At 37.6% G+C, this 24741-nt stretch overlaps 2 protein-coding genes across 3 annotated transcripts in view; one reads left to right on the top strand and one right to left on the bottom strand.

Moving 5' to 3' along the window:
• Positions 1-12805, top strand: part of TIFA (TRAF interacting protein with forkhead associated domain) — a 16574-nt gene extending 3769 nt beyond the window's left edge. For both annotated transcript variants that reach the window (XM_069095274.1, XM_069095280.1), the window contains exons 2-3: positions 5266-5372; positions 8734-12805. In XM_069095274.1, coding sequence (XP_068951375.1) covers positions 8745-9290 — 546 coding nt within the window. In that variant the 5' untranslated portion in view covers positions 5266-5372; positions 8734-8744 and the 3' untranslated portion in view covers positions 9291-12805. The remainder of the gene's footprint in view (positions 1-5265; positions 5373-8733) is intronic.
• A 4534-nt stretch (positions 12806-17339) lies between these two features.
• The window catches only part of AP1AR (adaptor related protein complex 1 associated regulatory protein), a 41108-nt gene continuing 33706 nt past the window's right edge, over positions 17340-24741 (bottom strand). Inside the window, exons 9-10 of the mRNA XM_069095273.1 lie at positions 23865-23993; positions 17340-19438 (exon numbers count right to left, since the gene is read on the bottom strand). Of these exons, the coding sequence (XP_068951374.1) occupies positions 19173-19438; positions 23865-23993 (395 nt within the window). The 3' untranslated portion in view covers positions 17340-19172. The remainder of the gene's footprint in view (positions 19439-23864; positions 23994-24741) is intronic.

The raw sequence follows: 24741 nt of genomic DNA, 5'->3' as shown, positions 1-24741 counted from the left end.
TCTCTCTCTCTCTCTCTCTCTCTCTCTCTCTCTCTCTCTCTCTCTCTTTCTCTCTCTCCTCTCTCTCTTTTTCCCTCTCCTCTCTTTCTCTCTCCTCTCTATCTCTTTCTCTCTCTCCTCCTTCTTTCCCTCTGTCTCTCCTCTTTCTCTCTTCTTTCTCCATCTCCTCCTTTGCTCTCTCTCCCTCCTCTCTCTGCCTCTCTCCCTCCCCCTTTTCCTTCTCTTTCTTCTCCTTATCTCTGCCTTTCCTCTCTCTTTCTCTCTCTATTCCCCCCTTCTCTCTAATAGATGAAGAAAAAGAGACCTAGAAAGGTAAACTGAGAGTCAGGCACCCAGGTAGCAAATACCTGAGCCACTGTTTCTCTTCTCTAAGCCTTTCCTTTGCAATCAAAAATGGAAAGGCTCTGAAATCTGTCATTTACAGTTGTTGACAGGTTATCTATTAATTAGAATAGGTTATCACAGCCAGATTTATTCATTTTAAGCCTCTTATCTTTAATATTCTCTAGAGCTTTGTGCCTGGACTTCTTGAGCCACCTAGTAAAGCCAATAGACCTCTTTTCAGGATAATGTTTTTAAATGCATAAAATAAAATATATGAGATTACAAATGAACTGTATTATATTGATTTTTAGTAATTATACTTTATTTTAACATTAATTTTTAGAATTTTGAGTTCTAAATTCTCTCCTACCCTCTAGTCCCTCCCCCACCCATTGAGAATGCAAGCAATATGATATCAATTATACAGTGAAGTTATGAGAAACATTTTCCATATTATCCATGTTGCAAAAGAAAGAAAGAAAGGCAAAGAAAGTAAAAATAGTTTGCTTGGATCTGCACTTGGAATTCATCAGTTTTCTCCCTGGAGGTGGATAGCATTTTTCATTGTGAGTCTTTGGAATTGTCTTGGATCATTGTATTGATCAGAATAGCTATGCCTTTCAAAATTGAGTATGTTGAAATATTTCTGTTACTGTGTACACATTCTACTGGTTTAATTAATTAGTTTCATTAAGAGGAACAGATGTGAAAATCAGGAATTCTCCTGATCAGAATTCCATCTTGCAGTAGTGAAGGCAGAGATAATATACATAAATCACAGTGGGAAGGGAAAGGGGAAGGTGTGGTACAAGCAATTGTTACCCAGGGTCTGAGTTCCCATAAGCCCACAAATCCCACAGTCAAAAAGATACAGGTGTCCTGAAGTCCTGTGGGAACAGCATTGTTTCAGGTCTTTGAGGGTCATAACTTGGTGGGTCACAGGACCAGAGAACAGGTTTTACAATCTTTGATTCACTTCAGTTAAGGTACACGACCCAAGAATGTATTATGTTGTCAAGGGTTTGATTAATTATTTCAAACTGCATTGTGAACTTCTGAATCACAAATTATAAGAGGCGACTCAGGAAAATCTAAATTATCAGTATATCATTACATATATCATATCGATTATGAAAATCATAATTCCCTTCACATGGACCAACACTGACATTCTCCATCTTTTCCTGTCATAAACTTATAAACATATATTTGAACAATTCAATAATGAGTCAGGCGTATGTCAGGAGTAAGTCCTGCCAAAATAAGCATTTAATTAATGTTTGTTGAATGCCAATTTTAGTTTCATGGTATTGTTTTCCCATTTAATCCTGACCACTGTAAGTGAAATATCAGACATTCACCTTTTTGTTTAGCAGTGTTATTGTGGTTAGATGGGAAGAAGAAGCAAATAATTTAAGCTCCTTGAGGGTTATTTCTTAGTCAATTTTCATTTCCCCCTCCCTCAACACTTAGCATAATATCTTGCACATAGTAAGTACTTGGTAAATATTAAGTGACAGATGAATAAAGCCCTAACCTGCACAGGGAACTCTCTATACCAATGTAGGTCAGCTCCTGTTCTACCACATTTGCTCTTTTTATTTTATTTTATTTTTAATCCTTCCCTGTCACCCACCCCTACTGGGAAGATATACAGTTCAGTATAGGTTGTACATGTGTGGCTAATGCAAAACAATAACATAGTAGATACATTGTAAAAGACTGACTACACTTCCCTCCCTTCCCATCCCACCTCCCACCTGCTCTACTTTCCACTTTGATCCCATCTATTTTCAAAAGTGAGTGCTTCCAACCTCCCTCCCCCCGATCCTACCCTCCCTTCTATCATCCCCCCTCTCATCCCCTTCCCCCCCTGTTCTCCTGGAGGGTGTATTTCACTCCCTCCTCAAGCCAAATTCAATGGGAATAAGGTTGACCCATTCCCTTTTGCCTTCCTGTTCTTCCCCTCCATTGTAACCATTTTCCCTTGCCTCTTCTGTATGAGATAGTTTACCCCATTCTGTCTCTCCCCATCTCCTCTCATTATATTCTTCTCTCACCTCTTAATTTCACCTTTTAAGTATCATTCCTTCCTGTTAAATTGGTCCTGTGCCCCCTATCTATATATACCTGTAAACATAAATACACATTCACATATGTATTCATATGCCCATATACCCTCATATATAGACAAATACCTTCAACTACTGAGAAAAGTTTCATAAGTTATAATTATGTTTTTCCATGTAGGAATGTTAATAGTTCAACTTTGATAAGTTCCTTATGATTCCTTTTCCCTGTTTACCTTCTCATGCTTCTCTTGCTTCTTGTATCTGAATGTCAAATTTTCTATTCAACTCTGGTTTTTTCAGCGAGAATGCTTGAAAGTCCTCTATTCCACTGAATGACCATATTTCCCCCTGAAACATGATACTCAGCTTTGCTGGATAGGTGACTCTTGGTTTTAATCCCAGCTCCTTTGCCTCCGGAATATCATATTCCAAGCCCTTCGACCCCTCAGTGTAGAAGCTGCCAGATCCTGGGTTATCCTGATTGTGTTTCCACAATATTCAAATGGTTTCTTCCTGGCTGCTTGTAATATTCTCTCCTTAATCTGAGAATTCCAGAACCTGGCTATAATATTCCTAGGAGTTTTCTTTTTGGGATCTTTTTCAGGAGGTGATCGGTGGATTCTTTCAACCTCTATTTTGCCCTCTGGTCCTAAAACATCAGGGCAGTTTTCTTTGAGAACTTCCTGGAGGATGATTTCTAGGTTCTTACTTTGGTCATGGCTTTCAGGCAGTCCAATAATTTTTAAATTATCTCTCCTGGATCTATTTTCAAGGTCAGTGGTTTTTCCCATGAAATATTTCACATTGCCTTCTACTCTTTCATTTGTTTGGATCTGTTTAACAAACAGAATCTTGATTTCTCATAAAGTCATTAGCTTCCATTTGCTCCAATCTAATTCTGAAGCAATGATTCCCCTCATTGAGTTTTTGAGATTCTTTTTCCATCAGGCAAATTCGGCTTTTTAAGGCATTCTTCTCCTCATTGCCTTTTTGGGCCTCCTTTGCCATATGAGTCAGTCTGTTTTTTAAGGTATTATTTTCCTCAGTCAGGCTGTTGACTGTCATTTCATAATTTTCTTGCATTGTTCTCATTTCTCTTCCCAATTTTTCCTCCACTTCTCTTATTTGGTTTTCAAAATCTTTCTTAAGGTCCTCTATGGCCTATAACCAGCTTGTATTTTTCTTTGAAGCTTTTGGTGCAGGAGTTCTGACTTCACTGTCTTCCTCCTGTTCCATGCTTTGCTCCTTTTTGTCCCCAAAATAGGAGTGTATTGTTGGAATCTTCTGTCTGCTTTGTTTCCTTTGCCTGCTCATTTTGCCACTCAATTACATGACTTTTGGGCTTTTTGCCACAGTAGGACTCTGCCACCAGACAGGGGAGCTTTTGTCCCAAACGCTGGGGTTTTCTCAGCTACCGGAGGTATTAGATGGGTGCCCTCTCTGAGGTCTCCACGTGCTCTGGCAAGCTGGACACACACCCCAGGACCTCCACCCTAGACTGCAATCCAGATCCAAGCAGATTAAAGCAAGAGCGATTACCCCCCAGACTGGTGCTTGGTCCCCCTACACTCTGCAGGCCAGGAGCTGAAGCTGCCAAGTGGCGCTGGCTGGCTGTGCCAGTGTCTTAGTGGCTATTTGCCCTGTGGATAAAAGCCACGCACTCCCACTTACTGGTCCCAAAGTCCAGACTGTACTGACCTCTCACTTTGTCCTTTGTGTCTATGTGTTGATAAATCTGGAAACGGCCACAACTGCTGCTGATCTGGAGTCCCTCTGGCAGGCGGCTGGTCAGATCTGCCCTGGTGCTAAAGCCTCGGCCATGGGGCTGGGCTTGGCTCCCAGAGCGCTGCGCTGGCCGATTCCTGCCGGCCTGCCGGGCTGTCCTCAGTGGGAGGTTAGCTTCTCTGTGTCATTTTGTGGGTTCTGCAGCTCCAAAGTTTGTTTAGAGTCCTGTTTTTACATGGATTGGGGAGGGTGGAAGCCGGAGCTGCGGGAAGGTCTTGCTTCTACTCCTCCATCTTGGTTCCGCCCACATGTACTCTTAAAGTGGGATTTCTGAATCTGGGATTCATTGACTTCCAAGGGGTCATATTTCAGGGGATTGACAAACTTGTGACAAAATGACAAAAGTGACAAAAATAACTTCTTTATTTTCACTAGCTTATAACTGAAATTTAATTCAAGAATGAATGTAGGCGACAAACCCTCATTCCAAGATGGGATCCCATAGGCTTCACCAGACTGCCAAAAGGGTCCATGACACAAATGGTTAAAATATCTGCCTTAGAGAGTTGCCTGGAAAACTGAAAGTTTTGCCAAGCTCATAGAGCTACTATATGTCAGTCATGACTTGAACCCAGGAGTTCCTCACTCCTAAGCGGGGCTTTTAAGGGGCCATTAAAGGCATCTTTTCAATGCACTACTATATGCCACCCTAGCTGAGAGTTATATTGGGATAAGGATAATATTAATTATCTGTGGCTTCAGAATTAAAGGACAAATTTTAAAAGTCAAACCTGTAAGCTACTTCAGTAGGTGAAATTTCTACCTGTCCTTTCTCAGTTTTATAAGGCCAAGGAGTGATGCTTTATCATCATGCGTATATCAGTCAATTTTGAACACACTGCTTTATGCATTACCAGAGGCCAAGGGCACCGCTAGCCTACCTCTCTCCACTGTCTAGGTATAAGATGTTGTTGTAATAATAATTCAAATACTTTAAGGATCTCTGGTTTCGTTGTTCTACGCAGGCACAGATGGTAACTTTTTTATGCCTCAGTAGACTCTTATTCTCTCTGTTGTAATAATAACGACAATAATTCACACGTGAATAACCCTTTGCCTGTATTGTCTAATTTGATTCTCACAGCACCCCTGGGAGATCAGTTGGTTGTCATCCCCGTTTTGCAAATGAGGAAACTGAGGCTTAGAAATTAACTGACTTGCCAAAGTGGACACAGCTGCTAAGTGATTGAGGTGAGAATTGAACCTGCATCTTCTGATTCCAAATCCATTGTTGGTATGGTGGTTTTCCCTACCATATTGGTAAGACAGATCTGCTAATCTGGGTCTTACAGAGTGGGGTTCTATCTTGGTATAGCCATCAGAGGCAGCTTTATTATAGTGGAAAGGGCCATTGAACTGGGTGTCCGAAGCTGTATCATATTGATCAAGTCATAGGTTCATAGATTAAGAGCTAGAAGTACCCAGGAGGTCATCAGGTCCAGCCTTATAATTGAAGAAGCAGAAGCCCAAAGAGGTTAAAGGTCTTAAGTTTTTTTAAGGGCACATAGGTTGCAAATGGCAGGGGTGTTATTTCATCATACATCCTCTGGATTCAGAACAGAAGTACCATGTCACCTATATCCCAACGCCCTACTTTTGTGATCTATAAAATGAAGGGGTTGTAGTAGATTTTCTGTTTTTTTGCTTGTTGGAGGGTGGAAGGCAAGGCAATTGGGGTTAAGTGACTTGCCCAAGGTCACACGGCTAGTAAGGGCCAAGTGTCTGAAGCCACATTTGAACTCAGGTCCTCCTGACTCCATGGCCAGTGCTCTATTCACTGCGCCACCCAGCCACCCCATAATAGATTTTCTTTAGGATCTCTTTTAACTCCAAGAATTCTGTGAAGACCCTCTAGAATCAAAGCATATTCTCAGGTATGACAATAGACTGACAATTATTACTTTTCTGTCTTCTCTTTTAAAAAAAAATCTTACCTGACTGGTTTTATCATTCTGTGGGCCCAGGTTTAAATTTCTAAGATCAAAATTTATCATTTACATTTAAAGGAGACCAATTCCGGATTAAAGAATATTCTCACAAGAAAATTCTCTCCAAGTAAGATTTAAGATGAATTCACTAACTCCATTTCATAGAATGTAAACTCCTTGAAAGTAGGGACTAGGTCACTCTTGTATTTGTATTCCCTAGCCTCATAAAAAGCACCTAACAAAGGCTTATTGGTTGATCTGGTTTTTTGTCTGTTTTTTAGCTTTCATTTGCCAATTTTTTATTAGTATTTTGAGATGAATCTCACTTTTTTGGATTTCAAGCTGCCCATTAGTTTTCTACAGTGTATGCTCAGGGAATTTAGGAAAATTCTTTATTAACCCAAGTAAAACATAATATTAAATTTATGTTATTATTACTGTGTCTTATCCATGATGTGTTTAATAAATATTAAACTGAATGAAGATAATTTTGTCTTTGAACATCAAGCAATGTGCTCTTTAAGTAAAAAAGAACTTTGGATTAGCTGTACTACTAAACATTTTCGTTAGCACAGACAATTAAGAATTTAATGACTTTTCTATTAAATCTATTTTTCAGTTACACTTGCATAACTCTGCATAATAGGTTAAGATCATAAGATTGTTGATTCAGAAAGTGAACCTTGAGGCTAGCCAGACCAATTCCTTCATCTTGCAGATGAGGAACTGAGGTCCACAGAGGTTAAATAACTTTTGAAAAAAAATTACAATTGAAAAATAAATAACAGTTATCCATATGTAAAATGAAGACTGAAGAAGTTATCTTCAGCAGTCCCTCCAATTTTTTTATGCTACTTTTTATACACTAGTGATCAAGGAGAGAAAACAGAACATAGCCCATGCCTTGGGGAGATAGGGATATTAACAGTATCAGGATGTTGAGGTTAACAGTTAATTTGTGGTACTTGTGGTTAGTGATAATTTTTTTGGCTGTTAATTCATCAGAAATAATTGATAAAGATGAACAACTCTATTATTCTAATTCTATTAAAAAACTTACAGTAATTTTCCTTCTCTTTGATGCCTTTCATTATTTGTTTTTAATGTACTTTTTTCTTTCTTTTAAAAAAATGTTTCATTAGAGGCAGCATGGTGTAGTAAATAGAGAGCTGGCCTTGAAGTCGGGACAACTTGGGTTCAGATCTTACCTCTGACATATCCTGGCTATGTTAACCACTTTACCTTTCTGTCTAGGCAACTCTCTTAAAGGTCCTGACCTGTATTGGTCAGGCCTAATACCAATACCCAATACCAATAAAATCACAGGTCCAGTCCCTATCCCTATAAATGTTTCATTGACACGTTAAAAACTATCCTAGTTACTTCTCAACTACCTGCATATCTGAAAATCAAACCCCTCTTCTTTAGTAGAGCACAGTGGCCATGTCTAAAAGGGCCCCATTTTGCACCTGTAGTACACAGTCTCTGTCTGAGAAGAGGAACTTTACTTGAAAAGACTAAGAATTCAGAATTCTGAAGCCGGTTAGTATAATCTAAGATTTGTTTTTGTTTTGCTTTTTGGAAGGGGGAAGGCAGGGCAGTTGGGGTTAAGTGACTTGCCCAAGGTCACACAGCTACTAAGTGTTAAGTGTCTGAGGTGGGATTTGAACTCAGGTCCTCCTGACTCCAGGGCTGGTGCTTTGTTCACTGCATCACCTAGCCACCCCATAACCTAAGAATTTAATGGGTTCCTAGAAGCATGTCAAGATTTAGAAAATGCTCCCTGATCTTCAAATTCTTTGGTTATTAGATGAAATTCCTTTAAGTATTTTTCATGTGTATTAGGTTGAATTAAGGAAGCTATTTTTTCTCCTTTTTAAAAAAGTAGCTTAAATTTTCTAACTTTAAAATGATTAGGCACCTTTGTTGTTCAGTTGTTTTCAGTTATGTCCAACTCTTCATGACCTCATTTGGAGTTTTCTTGGCAAAGAGATATTAGAGTGGTTTGCCATTTCCTTCTCTAGCTCATTTCACAGATGAGGAAACTGAGGCAAACAAGGTTAAGTGACTTGTCTAGGGTCACATAGCTAGTAAGAGTCTAAAGCTGGATTTCAACTCGGGAAGATGAGTCTGATACTCTACCCATTGTTCCAGTCAGCTGTTTGATTGGGTACACTGCATCCCTGAATGCTATACCATTCTGTTGTTTACATTATTGGTGTCAAAGAGGTTTGTGTATGACTTTTGGAATCCTGAGATCCTTCAAGGCTCAGCTTAAGTTCTGTCTCCTAAACCAGGAGTCTTCTGATTTTACCCTATCCAGGAACTTTGATTTCTGTCTTTGTGTAAACAGGATTTCTCTTGTTGAGTTGAATTTGTTTTGTTTCTCACAGGGCCCTGGGCTAAGGGTTTTATTTTACTAAGCAACTGGATTTAATCAAAACTATGCTAATGTAACATTAAGTCCCTTATTCTTTAACTTGGAACTCAAATCTTTGATGAGAAAAATTTTAACAAAATTCTTCTGCCTTTAGACATCACCCTCCTGCTTGAAGAATTTATTTTAGTTCTTATAGGTGTAATATTTGGTGATGTAATAACTGTGATTCACTTGTTGCTGGCAGGTCTGCTTCGGATGCCCACCATGACCAGCTTTGAGGATGCCGACACTGAAGAAACACTCACTTGCTTCCAAGTTACAGTCTATCATCCGAACCAAGATCAAAATCAGGTGTTTCAAGGACTGAGGTTTTTCAATCGAGAAAAGCTGTCATCTATGGAAGTGGTAAAGTTTGGCCGGAGTCCCAATCTGTGTCATTATACCTTTCAAGACAAACAAGTCTCCAGAGTTCAGTTCTCTCTGCAGCCATTTAAACAATTCAACAGTCCAGTCCTCTCATTTGAAATAAAAAACCTGAGTAAGAAAACCAGCCTGCTTGTGGGTAACATAGAACTTGGCTATCTTAATAAAATGGACCTTCCGGGGAGATGCATAGTGCGGTTTGGAGAATACCAGTTCCTGATGGAGAAAGAAGATGGGGAGTCCTTGGAGTATTTTGAGACTCACTTTGTACTGTCCCCACGGTCACTCTTAGAGGAAAGACATTATGGAAGGCCTGTACCTGAGAATGGCTTTTCTTCATCCACATTGCCTACAGAAATGGATGAAAATGAATATTGAACAAATGGAGATGACAGGAAAATCATAAAGAATATGGGAAGGCAGGCAACTTGATGGATGTTACTTGGGTGGAATTAATTGAACTTCAACAGTTCTATCTTCTATGCCATCAAATGGAGTATTTTAAATTCAATGCTTTGTTGTTTTTTTAAATTCTGTAGCTTTCTTGGGTACTGAAGATTACCAGTGGAAAAGGTTCAGTGCATTGAGTGGATCCTTACTGAAGGATTTACATAAAAGCATGAATGTGAATTGCACAGGATATAATTTTGTGTGTGTGTGTGTGTGTGTGTGTGTGTGTGTAGGGAAAGGTTGGGATCTGCACTGGGACAAATGAGATCATGACCTATCTAAGGACCTATCTACCTGGAGCATGATCTTTTTTGATCTCTAAAGAATTAACTTTAGATTACCATGGTGCCTTTTGAAGAAGAAAAGCTGTTAGACATAGCTTATACTGTGCATATTTTTAAAATTACATTTTATTTCTAGATCCACATTCTTTTCCTCCCATTCCCACTCCCCAATGAGAAAGCAAGAAAAATAAAACCCCTTTTATAAACATATTTTATATATTTATATATAAAAATATAAATATATTTTTAAAAAATTCATACAAATGCATTTTCATATGTAAGGGTGAGTATTTGCCTGTGTATGGCCAGACTTGGCATTTTACTGGTACAGGGAATTCCCAGTGAAGAAACTCCATCTACCAATGTAGAACAGCTCGGCTGTGACACTTCAAGCCATTTACCCAGATAACAAATTCATTGTTTCATTTTTGGCCCTTGTTTTTAATTTAGGGTTTTTCTTTTGTCTGGATGAGCCATGCCTTGGTTTGGCCAAGTCTTCTTATTACAAAGCATTTTGGTTTCCAAGACCAGTTGGCCAATTCTTGACTATGTTTGTCAGTTAGCCTGTCAAAACAGTGATACCCAGACCAGTTCAAGATCAACACTTATCTGTTGTAGCCATGTTCCAGGAGAGCGTCCATCTTCTAAGGTGGCAGAAATGACAAATTCACTTTTCTGCCTAATCCTTGGTCCTGGAAGATGGAGTTAAAATTTGTCCTTAGTTTTCTTTTAGAAGAGTCAGAAAGAATGTTGCTTCCCAGATTGTTCTCCCCTATCCCCCTACCTCAGTTATCCAGAATCACTGGGAAATTTTTAAACCTTTTGAAGAAGTACCATTTCAGATGTTTTAGGAGTATTCAGCATGGTAGGACCAACCAGAGCTTTTCCACATAGGTTGGGCTATCTCGGACATACCCTTAGATAAGCTAAGTGTGGTGTTCTGAAGTTTATCTCATCTCATGACTTGTCAGAAGTGGCGTAAAAGCCATCATAAAAGTAAATTGGTACGGTCATATAGGGAGAAGGAAAAGAGCAGGGAGATACCCTGAGGGGCTTCACTAGCCTCCCCCAAATGGTCAAAGAGCAAAAGCAAAGTATCCAGACAATTGAATGGCTCCTTCATGGAAGATTTATCTAAATACATGGAAAATAATTACACAGAATAAGTGCGTGTGGAAGGAGATACCTGCACGGATGGCATGGGGCATGGGAGACACCCTGAACCCCATAACAAGTATTTGATTCCTTCCCTTGACAACCTATCCCATTGACTAACAAGCTTTTAATGTGTACTTGCTATTAAACTTTAATAATATAACTAGGCGCTGTTTAGAACAAGGTATATAATTGAGTCACTATGACAACTTATAATAGCCACTCAGTTTTACAATTTACAAAGGGCCTTAATTCCAGTACCTCCCCTGTGTTGGTTAATCCCAGTTTGTCCTGTCTATATCTTGTTTGTATGTGGCTGTTTGAATATCTCCCCAATTAGACTGTGACTTCCTTGAGACATTGTCTTTTGTATGCCCATTGCTTAGCAGTATTCCCAGTACATAATAGGGGTATATTCTTCACAACAATCCTAGGAAGTAGCAAAAATAATACGGTCATTTTTACAGATGGAGGTGGTAGGAAATAGCTTGTGATTTGCTCAAAGTATGTCGCAGAGCAGTGACTGTGTTGTACATTTTCACACTCTTGAGTCCTTTGCTCTTTTAGCTATGATGTTCTTGGATGGATCTGTGATCTTGACATAGGCCTTCCCCCCAGTTATGTAGCTTGCAGCCCGTCTTGGGCAGCCCTTGTCCACGTCTTCTTGTAAATCCACCACCAAGAAGCCTGCCCCACTTGGTAGAGATCTAGTTTGTTGCATGGATACCAATAGAAAATACAGACTCTCTATCACTTAGCCCCTGCTTGTCACATGACGAATCCATTTTTTCCCCTCTAGTAGTAACTTTCTTTGACATGTAAAAAAATAGTGAGAATGGCAAGATTAATAACAGCCATTGTCATTATTGTATTAATACAATCCAGTTTCTCCAGTAGAGTAAGTCTGTTGACCCAGTTGATGGATTGGTCATTGGGACAAGGCTCTTACATTTCAAATATTAACAGCTAAGCTAATGTTTAGAGTTCATCTAAAAACTGACCCTTGGCTTTCATTGGTATTTGATTGAATTCTGTGTCACAGAAATCAAAGGGACACAAAATAGAAGGCCACCTTGTGTTTTATTTGCTTCACTGGTTTCTTTGTTTCATAGCCAAGGAACTCATCACCAAGTATCTGGCCTCCTCGCCGTACTTAACTAGACAGGTTCTGCAATAGCATAGTAGATGTCATTGGGATTGTTCTCAGTGCCTTTCCAGAATTAAGCTTTGCTGTCATAGCCTTCAAGAATGCAGGGTCACCTCCATACCACAATGAGGCCATGAAGTGAGACTGTACTGGCCCATCTTTCAAACCAGATGCTGATTCATCCCCATGAAGGCCACGGGAAAGGTCATGCTTACCCCTGAGGGAGATTTAATTTCACAGTGTATAAAGACTTGAAAAGAAGGAGTGTTCAAAATAGTAATGTATCAGAATGTCTTGTTCCAACATACAAGGCCCCAGCAGCACACCAGTAGGTCAGAGTGTGTAATGAGTGCCAGTGGTGTCCGTAGTTGTCTACCCAATATTGCTGTCCTCCCTGGGCAGCAGTCCCATATTGTAAGGCTGGCTTGGTCTCCTGCCATAGTGAGCTTGGCTTTGGGGCCTTCCTTCTCTGAGGAGATCTGATCTACTTGAAATGGTCTCTGAAATACCCACTTTGATTTGCTCTTTGGCCTTTCTTGGACCACAATACTACAAATTGAGTCAAATTTATTTTCTTGGTGCTATGTGGCTTTTCTGTATTGTGGTTTCTACACTCTCCCTACAGCAAAAAAACGTAAGAGAGTCTTCTGAAATGCCTGAGTTGGTTTTGGAAGAAGATACATTGAGTAGGGGCCATCACAGGCAGTGTTAAGAATGGGTGTTCCCTACTTTGGGTGGGGTCATTGACTCTGATTCTTCTGGGGAGCAGGGATTGAATGTTCTGGAAAGGACTTTTTTAGACATTTCTGTATGAACAAATGCATAATGTGAATGTTTATAGTAAAGCAAAGACTTTTCAAAGTGAATGTTCTTTCCAGTTGTCTTTATTTGCTTTTCGGAGTGGGGGGAAGGTAGGACAATTGGGGTTAAGTGACTTGCTCAAGGTCACAGGGCTAGTTTTTTTGTGTCATGTGTCTGAGGTGGGATTTGAACTCAGGTCCTCCTGACTCCATGGCTGGTGCTCTATTCACTGCGCCACCTAGCGGCCCACAGTTGTCTTTATTTAAAAGAAGCAGCTCTTCCTTTTCTCTACTCCCAGAGTGGAGAATAACTGCTGGGGAGGAAAGAATAACACTTTGCACTGGTTCTCACTTCAAGATTATATAATCCAATCTCCGGCCTTTTTCCTGAACAAGCCAAAGAGTTCCAAACTTTGCCCAATTCCTTCAGCTACCTTTAGAATGTTGATCTTCAAGTCACCTTAATTTCTGGTTCTGATATGCTTCTCTTCCTATAGGTTATTTCTACTTCCTTTACTTTAATTAATTAAGGAGTTTATGCTTGTGAGTTGGATTCCTATGTGTCCCCTTTACTGACCCAGAAGGCTCCAGAGGAGAAAACGAGGCTGGTGACTTTGCATAGTCCTCCCTCACTAAAATGCGACTCACTTGCATGTCACGGTATCACCTCCCCAATGTCATGGTCGCCCTCTTCAAGAACGATGGACAAACAGCAGCAGCAGCAGCAGCAACCAAGTGGAAAAAAAATCTCCCAAAACAAAACCAAAAATCCCCCCAGCTCTTCCACGGCCACACACTGTACCTGCCAGTGATCCCACAAATAGAAGACAGAGGTAACCCAACTGACTGCCAAAAATTGTACTTCTCCAAGAGTAAAACATGGACACATTGGCTAGTCAAGAAGGGAACCAGTTGGTGCGGTGGATAGAGTGCCAGGCCTGGAGTCAGGACAATTCGGCTTTGTGAGTTCAAACTGGCCTCAGACACTTACTAGCAGTGTGACCCTGGGCAAGTCACTTAACTCTTCCTGTTTCCTCACCTGCAAAACAAGCTGGAGAAGGAAATGGCAAAGCACTCCATTATCTTTGCCAAGAAAACCCCAAATGGGGTCATGGGGAGTTAGACATGACTGAAAACCAGCAACAAAACTCGTCAAAGGCATTAGCAGGTATCAGTAAGACCAAATGGAAGAAGAATGGAAGGATCTATAGATGGAAAGGTTTTCCAGAGGCTCCTGTTTGTGAATGATATGAGAGGAAATGTGGTGTACTGGATGGGGTATTGGACCTCGTGTGGACTAGGCATTATGCTAAACTCTGGGGATTCAAAGAAAGGCAAAAGATAGTTTATGTTCTCATTGACTAATGGGGGAGGCAACATGCCAACAACTATGTACGAACAAGTTACATAAAAGATAAATTAGAGATAACCAAACAGAGGAACGATTCCAGCATTATGGAGGATTAGAAAAGGCTTCTTGTAGTAAAGGGGATTTTAGCTAAGGCTTGAAGAAGCCAGAGAATTCAGGAAGTGGAGATGAAAGAGCACATTCCAGCTATGGAGGACAGCCAGTGAAAATGCCTAAAGTTGGGAGAATTGTCTTGTGTGAGTAAAAGTGAGGGCATGGCAGAATACATGGGAGGGGCATAAAATGGGAGAGGGGGAGGAGTAGGGAGTAAGGAAATAAGAAACGTAGGAGGGGACCAAGTTGTGAAAGGCTTGGATACCAAACAAAGGCTTTAAATGTGATTCTAGAGGTGATAAAGAGCTACTACAGTTTGTTTAGTAGAATGACATGGTTAGACCTGTACTTAAGGAAGATTAATTTGATAGTTGAGTGGAAGATAATAGACTGGTGTAGGGAGAGGTATGTCAGGGAGACTAACCAGCAGGCTATTGCAACAGTCCAGGTGTGAGGGGATGAGGGTCTGCACTAGAGTGGGGGCTGTGTCAGAGGAGAAGAGGGGGCGGCATAGATGAGAGATGTTAGGGTAAAATCAACAGAACCTTCAATGGACTGTATATGGGGGAGGTGAGGAAATGAGGAATTGGGGATGACAGATTGTAAAGCTGGGTGACTTAAAGTAATAAGGAAATTCAGAAGGGGGAAGAATTTGAGGAAAAAGATACTGAGTTTAGTTTTGGACATGCTGAGTTTAAAGTTTGAGATACATGAAAGGCAGTTGGACATGTGGGTCTGGAGGTCAAGAAAGACGTTAAGATTGGATAAGTAGGTCTGAATATCATTAGCATGGAGATGATAATTAAAACCATGGGAGCTGATGAGATCATCAAGGGAAGCAGTGTAGAATGAGAAAAGGGTACACAACAAAGCCTTGGAAGATATACATATTTAACAGGTGTGTGACCCTGATGAAGATCTAGGAAAGGAGACTAAGGAGCAGTCAGATAGGTAGGAGAACCAGGATAGAATAGTGTCATAGATGCCTATTATCAAGAAGAGAATTATCAAGAGTGTTAAAGGCTGCAGAAAGGTCAAAGAGAATGAAGATTGAAAAAAAGTTCCTTACATCTGGCAATTAAAAGATCCCTGGTAACTTTGGAGAGCAGGTTTGGGTTCAAATCTTTAAAGCTTACTAGCTGTATGACCCTGGGCAAATCACCTGACCCTTCCGTGCCCGTTTCTTGAGCTATAAACTAAGAAAATTGAACTTGACCTATGATTCTACGAACAGCATTATATTATTGATTGTGCCAAGTCCCAGGATATTACAGGTTTTCCTGAATGATATTTATGGCCACTCAAAAGAAATTGGCAAAGAAATTGACACAGGAAAACTATGTGACTTAATTCCTATTATACAAATTATGCAGTATTGCTGGCTACCCAGGTAGCCCAGTGAGTTGGCTAGTCCAATAGCACTTGTAAGATGGATCTTGAATTGGGCTTAGTCAAAAAGGAGAATGGATTTCATCAAAATTTAGCATTTAGTTAACTGTTCAACCCACATGACACTTCCAAGCTGCATCCCATCTCAAAAAGTCATATTTTTAACACCAATGAATTCTTGGAGATGCCATGTGCCTGCAGATTATGACGTACTAGAACCTAGAGGCTAAAAGTTTCATGTGTCTCTAAAAGCAATGGAAAGATGCATGATGGGGTATAAGTATGTATTACATGTTGTCACTGATAAGTCACTTTCAAAAAGTGTTTGTGAATGACATGTGGCCAGAAAAGGAAGTGGGCTAGGCCTGTGGTGAGGATGAGGGCTATAAGATCGAATGCTGCACTGTTATCCACAATTTTTTTTAAAAATTAGGACCCTTTCCAGACAACGGAGTGGAAACTATGAGATTTATGGGAAGACACAGGCAAAGGAGGTGTGGATGGGTTGCAATCTGTACTAAGGGAGTTAACACATTCATGAAATTACAAATCTATCAAAGTACAAGATATAGTAATGTGCTTTTAAACTACCAGTTCCCTGTTTTTTGCCCATTAAGCTTTCTTTTTCTCCTTACTAGATGTGGTTCCTTTTTCTAAAATTTAATAACATAAAAGGGGTCTGACTCTGGAGTCAGAGGACCCAAGTTCACATCCCACTTCTAAAATTAATTAATTATGTGATCCTTGTCTCATTTCACCTCAGTTTCCTCATCTGTAAAATGTTGGCTACATTAGATGGCCTAAGGTTACTTCTAGCTCTAAATGTATGGTCATTTGAGCTGTTGTGGGGCTTTTTGGTCCTCACTCCAGAAATATGAAAATGAATTTTCTTATTATTATCTCTCCAGTCTTTGTAAACTAGGTCTTTTCTATTAAAAAAGCAACTATGTGGCCACACAAGACTGCTCACTATTCTGTGAACTGACACTCCATGTTAAACCTCTGCTTCTGCACAGAGCAGTTCGTGCCCGAGCTTGGAATACATTCCCTCATCTAGGATCTTTCCTTCAAGGCTCACTGCAGCTGCCACCCCCTCAACGAAGCCTTCCCCGAGCTTCTCCAGTTCTTATTCTTCCTAAACCTCCCTTGTATTTATTGTCTAATTTGTGAATGTTGTATAGTAGAATTTAAGATATTTGGGTCCAGAGCAGTGCCATTTTTGTCTCTGGATCTCGTGACTAGCATACCTTGAACAAAATAAGCACTTATGATACATTTTGATAAACTGAGCATTAACCTCTTTAATTTTTTCTAGAAATACTGAGAGCATGCTTGTCCATTCAAATTAGTTTCTAGTTGTTCAAATTTCAGTGTAACTGTGAAACTGAGGTTAAAAAAAAGGTAATACTGGAGAAGGCATTTTGAGGCAGCAGCCAACTGTGCGAGGCCTGTCAGGGAGTTATTAGCTTCTCTGAGACATGCCTACTTTTCACAGCTTCCATTCCTTTTCTTTAAAATAAGAAATTCAGAGACTAATCTATTTTACTTCTAAAAAACTGATTTCTCCATTTCTGTACCCATTGATTCTCTGAGACGCTCCAAGTTTTTTTTTCACAATGAGTCTCATGGTAGAAGCAGCAGCCATCCAGGTCACTTGTAGGCATGGGTCCTCGAACTATTTTTCCAATTCTGTAATCGGATCTTCATGTCTTTCAAAGTCAATAAAATATCTTCTATAAATCAGTGGTCATAATGTTTTTAATGCTGATAAAAAGCCAGAAACAGCAACAAGCATGATGATTTATTATTTTTAAATGTAAAAATGTATTTATTCACAACTTTTGAGAAGTTGATTCCATTCCTTCAAAAAAGTCTATAATATGGACAAAATACCAAGAAAAATTAGACAGTAGCTTATGCCAAACAAAAATATACATCTGATGTATACAAACTTTAAAAAGCAATATTACAGGCAGTATGAATGTAAATTACATTTAAAATATTTTTAAATGACATAGCTACAAACTTAAATTATGGTAAAATAATAATCACATCTTTCATGAAATATATTTACATATTCAGTGTCTTAGTTCTGCAAGTTAAAAAAGGAGATGAATTTACAGATACCCTTGCTTATCATACAAATTAAAATATTTGAATGGCCATGTGATTTTTAAAAATACAGCAAGAACTTATCACTATTTGCATCTTAATCTTCCTATGGTGTTAAGGAAGTGCATTACCATTGTTATAAGAAAAAAAAAAACTACTAAGGAAACTAGACAGCAATTTAGCTACTGCAATTATACTAGATTCCCTAGCAAAACCAAGAAACGCAGGCCAATTTGGGGGCATTTTGCTCCCTTAACCTTTAGTTCATATTTAGCAAAGTAGGGAAAAGAAAGGCTAACATGCAGAATGTCCCAAAGACCTTGGTGGTGTTTTAAAGCTATTAAAGCCACACTAAGACTTTTGGGACACCTTGAAGAATCCTAGCAGCAGTTATAACTCCCAACTCACCTAGCTTTACTTCTCAGAGCACTTTCCTTTATCATACATAAAACAAGGCTAAAGAAAATGAAATAAAATCTTTCATTTCATACAGGAAGAAATTCTTCAAAATACCTATATTACTTCTTTTTAGGAACTCCCACATTATTCATTCATAGAGAATTTAGTCCTTTGTGCAAGTTTTTTATTTGAATATTATCCCAAATTCATCCAACATAGACTTAAAAAAATAATTTACCTAGAAATTGAAAATATAATCTAAAGTAAATACTCCCTTTGTAGCAGTATGTAAAACTCTCTTTTAAGTGGAACACTTAAGCTCTATCCTCAGTTTTGTGTCTGATCATTAGCAATTAAAAAATTTCCAATTCCACCTTTCCCAGGCCTCATAACAATCCTGTTTAGTGATAATACCATGAATATGCTATTATATCAATTTGATAGAAATGAATACTACTGCTCTGTTAGGCTTACTGAACTCTAACTGTACTAGTATACAATGATTAAATTCAAACTGGTTATAAAAATAGAGAAAGCTTAAAAATATTTCAGGAAATAGTGCATTATCTGAAGCTGCTAATTACTTCCCTTTATAGCTGCTGAGAAAAACAAAATGCTTTATTATTTTCATGTTCAGATGCTAAAATAAGTAAATAATTTTTAAAAACCATATTAGATCCATGCAAAGAAAATGAAAATGCAAGTTATTTAAAAGGAAACAAATTAAATCTACAGATACTGAATTGGAATACATAAATCAGAGCAGATAGTTTTTAATAATCATAAAATCTAAGAGTTGGAAGGGACCTCAGAGGCCATCCTGTCCAAAAGGTACCTGAACAAGAATCTTCTTCACAACATATTCAGAAGCATGACAGAATCATGATGAAATTGCACTTAATTCTGAATTTAGATAGATTCCATCATTCCCATTCTTTGCTTTTGAACATTTACGACAAAATTTCTTTCTTCCTTACAAAAAGGCTCAGAACAAACATTTATACATTCTATTTGATTTTCAACATTTGGTCATGACTGTTAAAAAGGCCAGATGATTTCTCCCTATCTGTCTTGCTGATCTGCTTCAGATTTTTTTAACTCAGAGGCAGACAGTTCTAAAACCGGATTCACAAATCCAGAGTACTCTGAATTGCCATTGTTATCCATTTCCGCACTGACAAAATCGTTCTCCCACTCCAGCCCATTAGAATCATCAGAAGCTGAGGTAGGATTACTTCCAGTCTTCTTGCTGCTGTATTTCAATGCAGCTCGTAGAATATCCTCTTCCGTTTTGGAACGTTCTCGCAATGGGACCATTCTATTCATCCCTATGGTTTGAAAAAGAAGTTTAAAGAAAGAAAAAATTGGAAACAAAACAGGTGCCATCAACTGATGGAATGGCTACACGAATGATGATACATGAATGTAACAGAAACCTGGGAAAACTCTTTTGTACCGATGCAAAGAGAACGATTTTTATAATGACTGTAACACCGTAAATAAAAACAACTCTGAAGGACTTAAGAGGATGGTCATAAGGAGAATGGGCTAGAGATACTTTATCAACAAAACATTTTTTTAAATACACAGAACGAAGTCCAGAGGCAGAAAGAGATGAACAAGCAGGATAGTTTTAGAACTAATCTGTTGAATTTGTTGTATATACTTTTAAAATAAAAAGCTGTTTGTGATAGTTTTTGTTCTTGTATGGAAATACTGATGTCTGCCAAGTTTGGAATAACAAAAAAAAAGGATTCTGCTGCTAGAATTATATCTAAAGAAAAAAAGGAATTCTGATACCACTGAGAAAAGGTCTTGATTTTGATTTTAAAAAAGGAATGGTTATAAATTGTGATGACCAATAAACAAACTCTGTATTTGATTATATTTAAATATGTAAAATATATTCCATAAAATGTCATAATTTATCTTCTCCCTCTCATCAAGTAAATTAAGCATTTAATAAGCACTAACTATATACTAGGCACTATATTAGATGTAGGGGATCCAAATATAAAAAAATAAAACAATCTCTACCTACTCAAAAGGGGATTCTTTGCCCATTCATTTATTTTCTTTTACAGGATTTTAGTGTGAATTTCTTTTCTTCTTTATTATCCATAAAGGTGCTATCATATTTATTTATATTCCTTCTTAACTATATTACAGTATTCCACAAATGTACCATGATCTGTTTAATTTTCTCCATATTGTTGGACATTTAGGTTTTTTAAAAAAAAATTACAAATAATGCTGCTATACAACAACTTTGAAGAATATCTATTTGTTTGTGTTTTACAACACTTTGAGGACATATTCTCAAAAATGGAATTTTGGAGCCAAAGAATGAGTATATGCTGAAAAACCAGTGTCCACAAAGATTCTAAGTTTGCAATGTCACCAATCAGAAATGATTACAACTGTTTCTCCATAATCTTGCCGGAATTGAATCCTGCAGCTTTTAATTATTTTCTTGCCAATTTGATGTATGAAGTTGTGCCAAAAGTTGGTTTAATTTGCATTTCTTTGGCTATTAATGGAGTTATGCATTTTTCCAAGTAATTATTAACATTGTGGTTTCCTCTTTTGAAAAGTGCCTATTCACATCTTTTAACCATTTATCAATCGTGACTGGGAGTTTTTTTTTATTTTGTTAAAAGCTCTTCATATATTTTAGCTGTCAGGTCTTTATCTTATTTGGGACAAATGTTTTCCAATCTTTTAATTACATTTTTTTGTTAAGAACATCTATCTTTTCTTTTAATTCCTTCTATTTATTCAATGTAAAAAAGTAATTTCCCTTCCTCTTTAAGGCAAAGACATTATTCTGTTTTCTTCTATAGTTTTTTTTTATGTCTATCATCCAGCTGTAATTCAATTGTATATATGGTATGAGTGTGGATCAAAATTAATTTCCCACCAAATCACAACCCAATTTTCCAAAAGTAGATTTGTTAAATAATCATTCCTTTCCCCCAAGTTTTTCTTCTACAAGTTGAATCAAACATTAACCCTTTGTATATATTTGGCTGGATGTTTGGTATGTCTATTGCATTTGATATTTTTCTCTCTATGCTCTGGGCCCAGTTTTTTTTTAGAGGTTTGTTAATTGCTTTGTAGCATTTTAAAGTCTAGGAATACAAGATCAGCTTCTTTTTCTATAATGCCCCCTTTGTTATTCATTAGCTACTTGTTTTTCTATAGATATTTATAATTATTTTGCTTAGTTCTAACAATGATACTTATTGGTATTTTGATTTGAGAATAGATTAACCTGTAATTAACTTGCCATTTTTACGATATTAATTCAATCCGACTGCTCTTTCTAGTTATTTTAGGTCCTTCTTTATTTTGGTCATCATAGCTTCTGAATTTTCTTACACAAATCTTCCTAATCTTATGTGGGTAAATCCCCAAATGTTTGAAAGTTTTTGTTATGACTGTAATTGGGTTTCCTTTTTATGCTATGTCTATTTATCTTTATTAAAAACAAGTGAATTTTGTATCCTTCTAACTTTACTAAATGTTTAGTTAAAACTATTACTATTTTTTGTTGAAGCTGGGGTATGATTTGTATCTAAATATCTGATGAGAGGAAAAACTTTAGATGAAATGATAAATTAAAAAAAATCTGGAATTAAAAAAATAACAAAAAAATCCTTATTCAAATCAAGTATTCTAGTACAGAACACTAGTAGCTAATGTTTATACAGTATTTTAAGATTTGTAAATGCAAACTTAATTTGATCCTCACAACAACCCTGGGGGGAGGTGCTATTACCATCACTATTTTACAGATAAGGGAACTGAGGCTGAGGAAAATTAAGTGACTTGCTTAAGGTCACATAGTTATGAAGTGTCTGAAGCTGGATTTGAACTCAGATCTTCCTTATTCCAAGTCCAGTCCTCTATCAAACGCGCCACCGACCCGCCCAAGTTGAGGAAAGGCATTTTCCACAGTGTTGGTGAGGAGTATGAGAACTACATATTCCCAGGTTCTGATTTTAGGTAGACTGCTTTGCCGGTCAGAGGTCATGATTTTTTAAAAACAGAACTAAACTATACCACAACCAAGATATTTCTGAACCCAGTGACATAGGGGAGACTCGAGTACATGATACAGACACCCCACTCTAAAGGAGCTACATGTATATGCCTTATGAGTCAATTAATGTAAGTTAAAATGCATTTAAAGCAGATTAATAACAGAACTCTAATAGTAATATAATTTGTTAAGCCAAACACAAATATGTATTTGAACTTCCCTAATTTTAAAAGATCCCATACTTTGATGGTTCCCATACCTGATTATTTTAAGTACAAACAACTTTAGGGAAAGGAATTTTTAAAAACCTCTATTTACAATCTTGGGTCTCAATTCTACTGATTTTTTGGGAAAGAAGTAAAATCAGATTTATATTTTAATATATATATGACAAGAAAGTTTGCTCTTAAGGCAAATAATTCCCATTAAAATTGCAAAATGCATTACTATCATAACCTATCTTTTGGTCAAGTGTCTATGGTACTTTCCATTGCTAATCTTCTATAACTAAGTTATTCATGTTTCATACTTAATTATCTATGTTCCCTTGCTTGTAATGAATTAAAAAAAATCAGAGACTTCATGTTTTCTTAGTAAATTTTATTTAAAACACTGTCTTAAAGTAGACACCACAAACAAATATCTCCTGTTTCTGGGAAATAAAAACTAAAATTGGATCTTGTGCAGTAAAGTCAACTACAAGATAAATTTAAAACCAACTGTTGATTTTAAATTTACCAACTAGCAAAAATGGTTAGAGCTGTCCAGTCTCTGAATATCAATAAGATCATGTTATCCACAAGTGGGCAGTAGTTAGTCATGATTAGAAAATCATTAAAAGGAATTTACTTTCATTTATTTCTCCAGACAAAAGAAATCATTAAAAAAAATTTTATAGTCTATATTTTAACCAGTAATAAAATTGCAAAGAAAAGTTCTGGGAGATGCTAATTTTCGGCATATACTTAAAAGGAAGTGAAAAACAAAAAGTTACCAGACAGAACAAAATATTCAGAGGCAGCACTTTTTTGTTGTATAAAACCCTCACTATACTGTGGTAGAAAGAACAAGGAAAAACTAAAACCCCAAACCCCCAATAGCTGGAAACAACATATATGTTTTTAAAATTCAGTAATGAACAAATTGTGGCACATAAAAGTAATCAAATATTGTTTCACTATGAGAAATGACAACTATGTGGAAATTAGGGAACTATGGAAAAGACTTGTATCAAGTGACAGAAAAAAAAGCAAGCAAGAACCAAGAAAACAATTAACAAAAATGAAACAGTGAAGAAAAATCAAATGCTGTGCGACTGTACTAACCTAGTTTGACACTGGAGAAAAATGAGGAAACACATCTCTTTCCTCTCTTTGGGGAGAGAAGGCAGCATCATGGAAACATAGCTAAAATGTTGCATGTGCTGCTGACTGTGGTCACTGTGTTGGTTTTGCAGAGCTGCCTTTATTTGGATAGTTAAGTTAAAGTTTTGCTAGGTGGGGAGAATATATAGAAATAACTAATATATGGCAAAAGGAATCAATAAAACTTGAATTTTTAGAAGTATCATTTCAAACCTTTGCTGAAATTACCAAATCTCTTAAAAAACAAAAAGGAAGATGACAAAAATTACAAAAAACAAAAAAGAAAATTGGCTGATAGTACTTTCATTTTTAAAAATATGAAATTGTGAATTATTAAAATATTACCTTCTTCATCTTCCCACTCTAGATCTAAGGATGTGCTGTCATCATTTCCACTCGTTGATTTGGTTTTGGTCATTAAATCACAACTACTTTCTGTGTTTGGTGTCAAAACTGTGGCCTCTGATGAAAGTCCTAGATCAAACATCAAAATAATTAAAAACTGACACCTGCAACCATTCTGACCACAATAACAACCACCACAGCAACAACTACCCACTTTTTATAAAGGACTTTAGAGTTCAGAAAATATTTCCTTCACAACACTTGCAAAGTGGTGCAAGTGTTAAGCTCAGAGGTAAAACAACCTCTCTACAATCACATGGCTACCAAGTGGTACTTGGCCTCCTGACAGCTCAGTGCCTTTTCTAGAATATCACAATGCCTCTTTTCAAATGTAACAATTTAGTTTACAACCTCATCCTGCTGAAATTATGATTCCCCCCCTTTCTTTTTTGAGGGGGGAGGGTGGGGCAATTGGGGTTAAGTGACTGGCCCAAGGTCACATGGCTAGTTTTATGTTAAGTGTCTGAGGCTGGATTTGAACTCAGGTACTCCTGAATCCAGGGCCAGTGCTCTATTCACTGCATCACTTAGCCGCCCCCAATGATTCCCTTTTTAATGACCACTTATCTCAGAATCTGAAAATGAGACAGAATTCTAAGGATCCATATTATAAATAGGATAGCGAGACTTGGGAAGATGAAGTAAATCTACCCACACTGCTAGTTAGTGGCAGATCCCCTCACTCCCACAATCTCATTATCAATATTTACACTAGAGGCTGTTTAAAAACAAAGAAACAAACAACATATTTTGGGTTTGAAATTCCTAAGGCTTCTATGCAGACAGGCTATCTCTCCTCTAGACATACTCCAACTGC

Source organism: Petaurus breviceps, unplaced genomic scaffold (assembly GCF_028583685.1).
Source record: "Petaurus breviceps papuanus isolate PSGF00001 unplaced genomic scaffold, PetGlider_PUasm1.0 126, whole genome shotgun sequence".
NCBI lineage: Eukaryota > Metazoa > Chordata > Mammalia > Diprotodontia > Petauridae > Petaurus > Petaurus breviceps.
The sequence above is the reverse complement of the archived record's forward strand: the minus strand, read 5'-3'. Positions and strand labels throughout refer to the sequence as shown.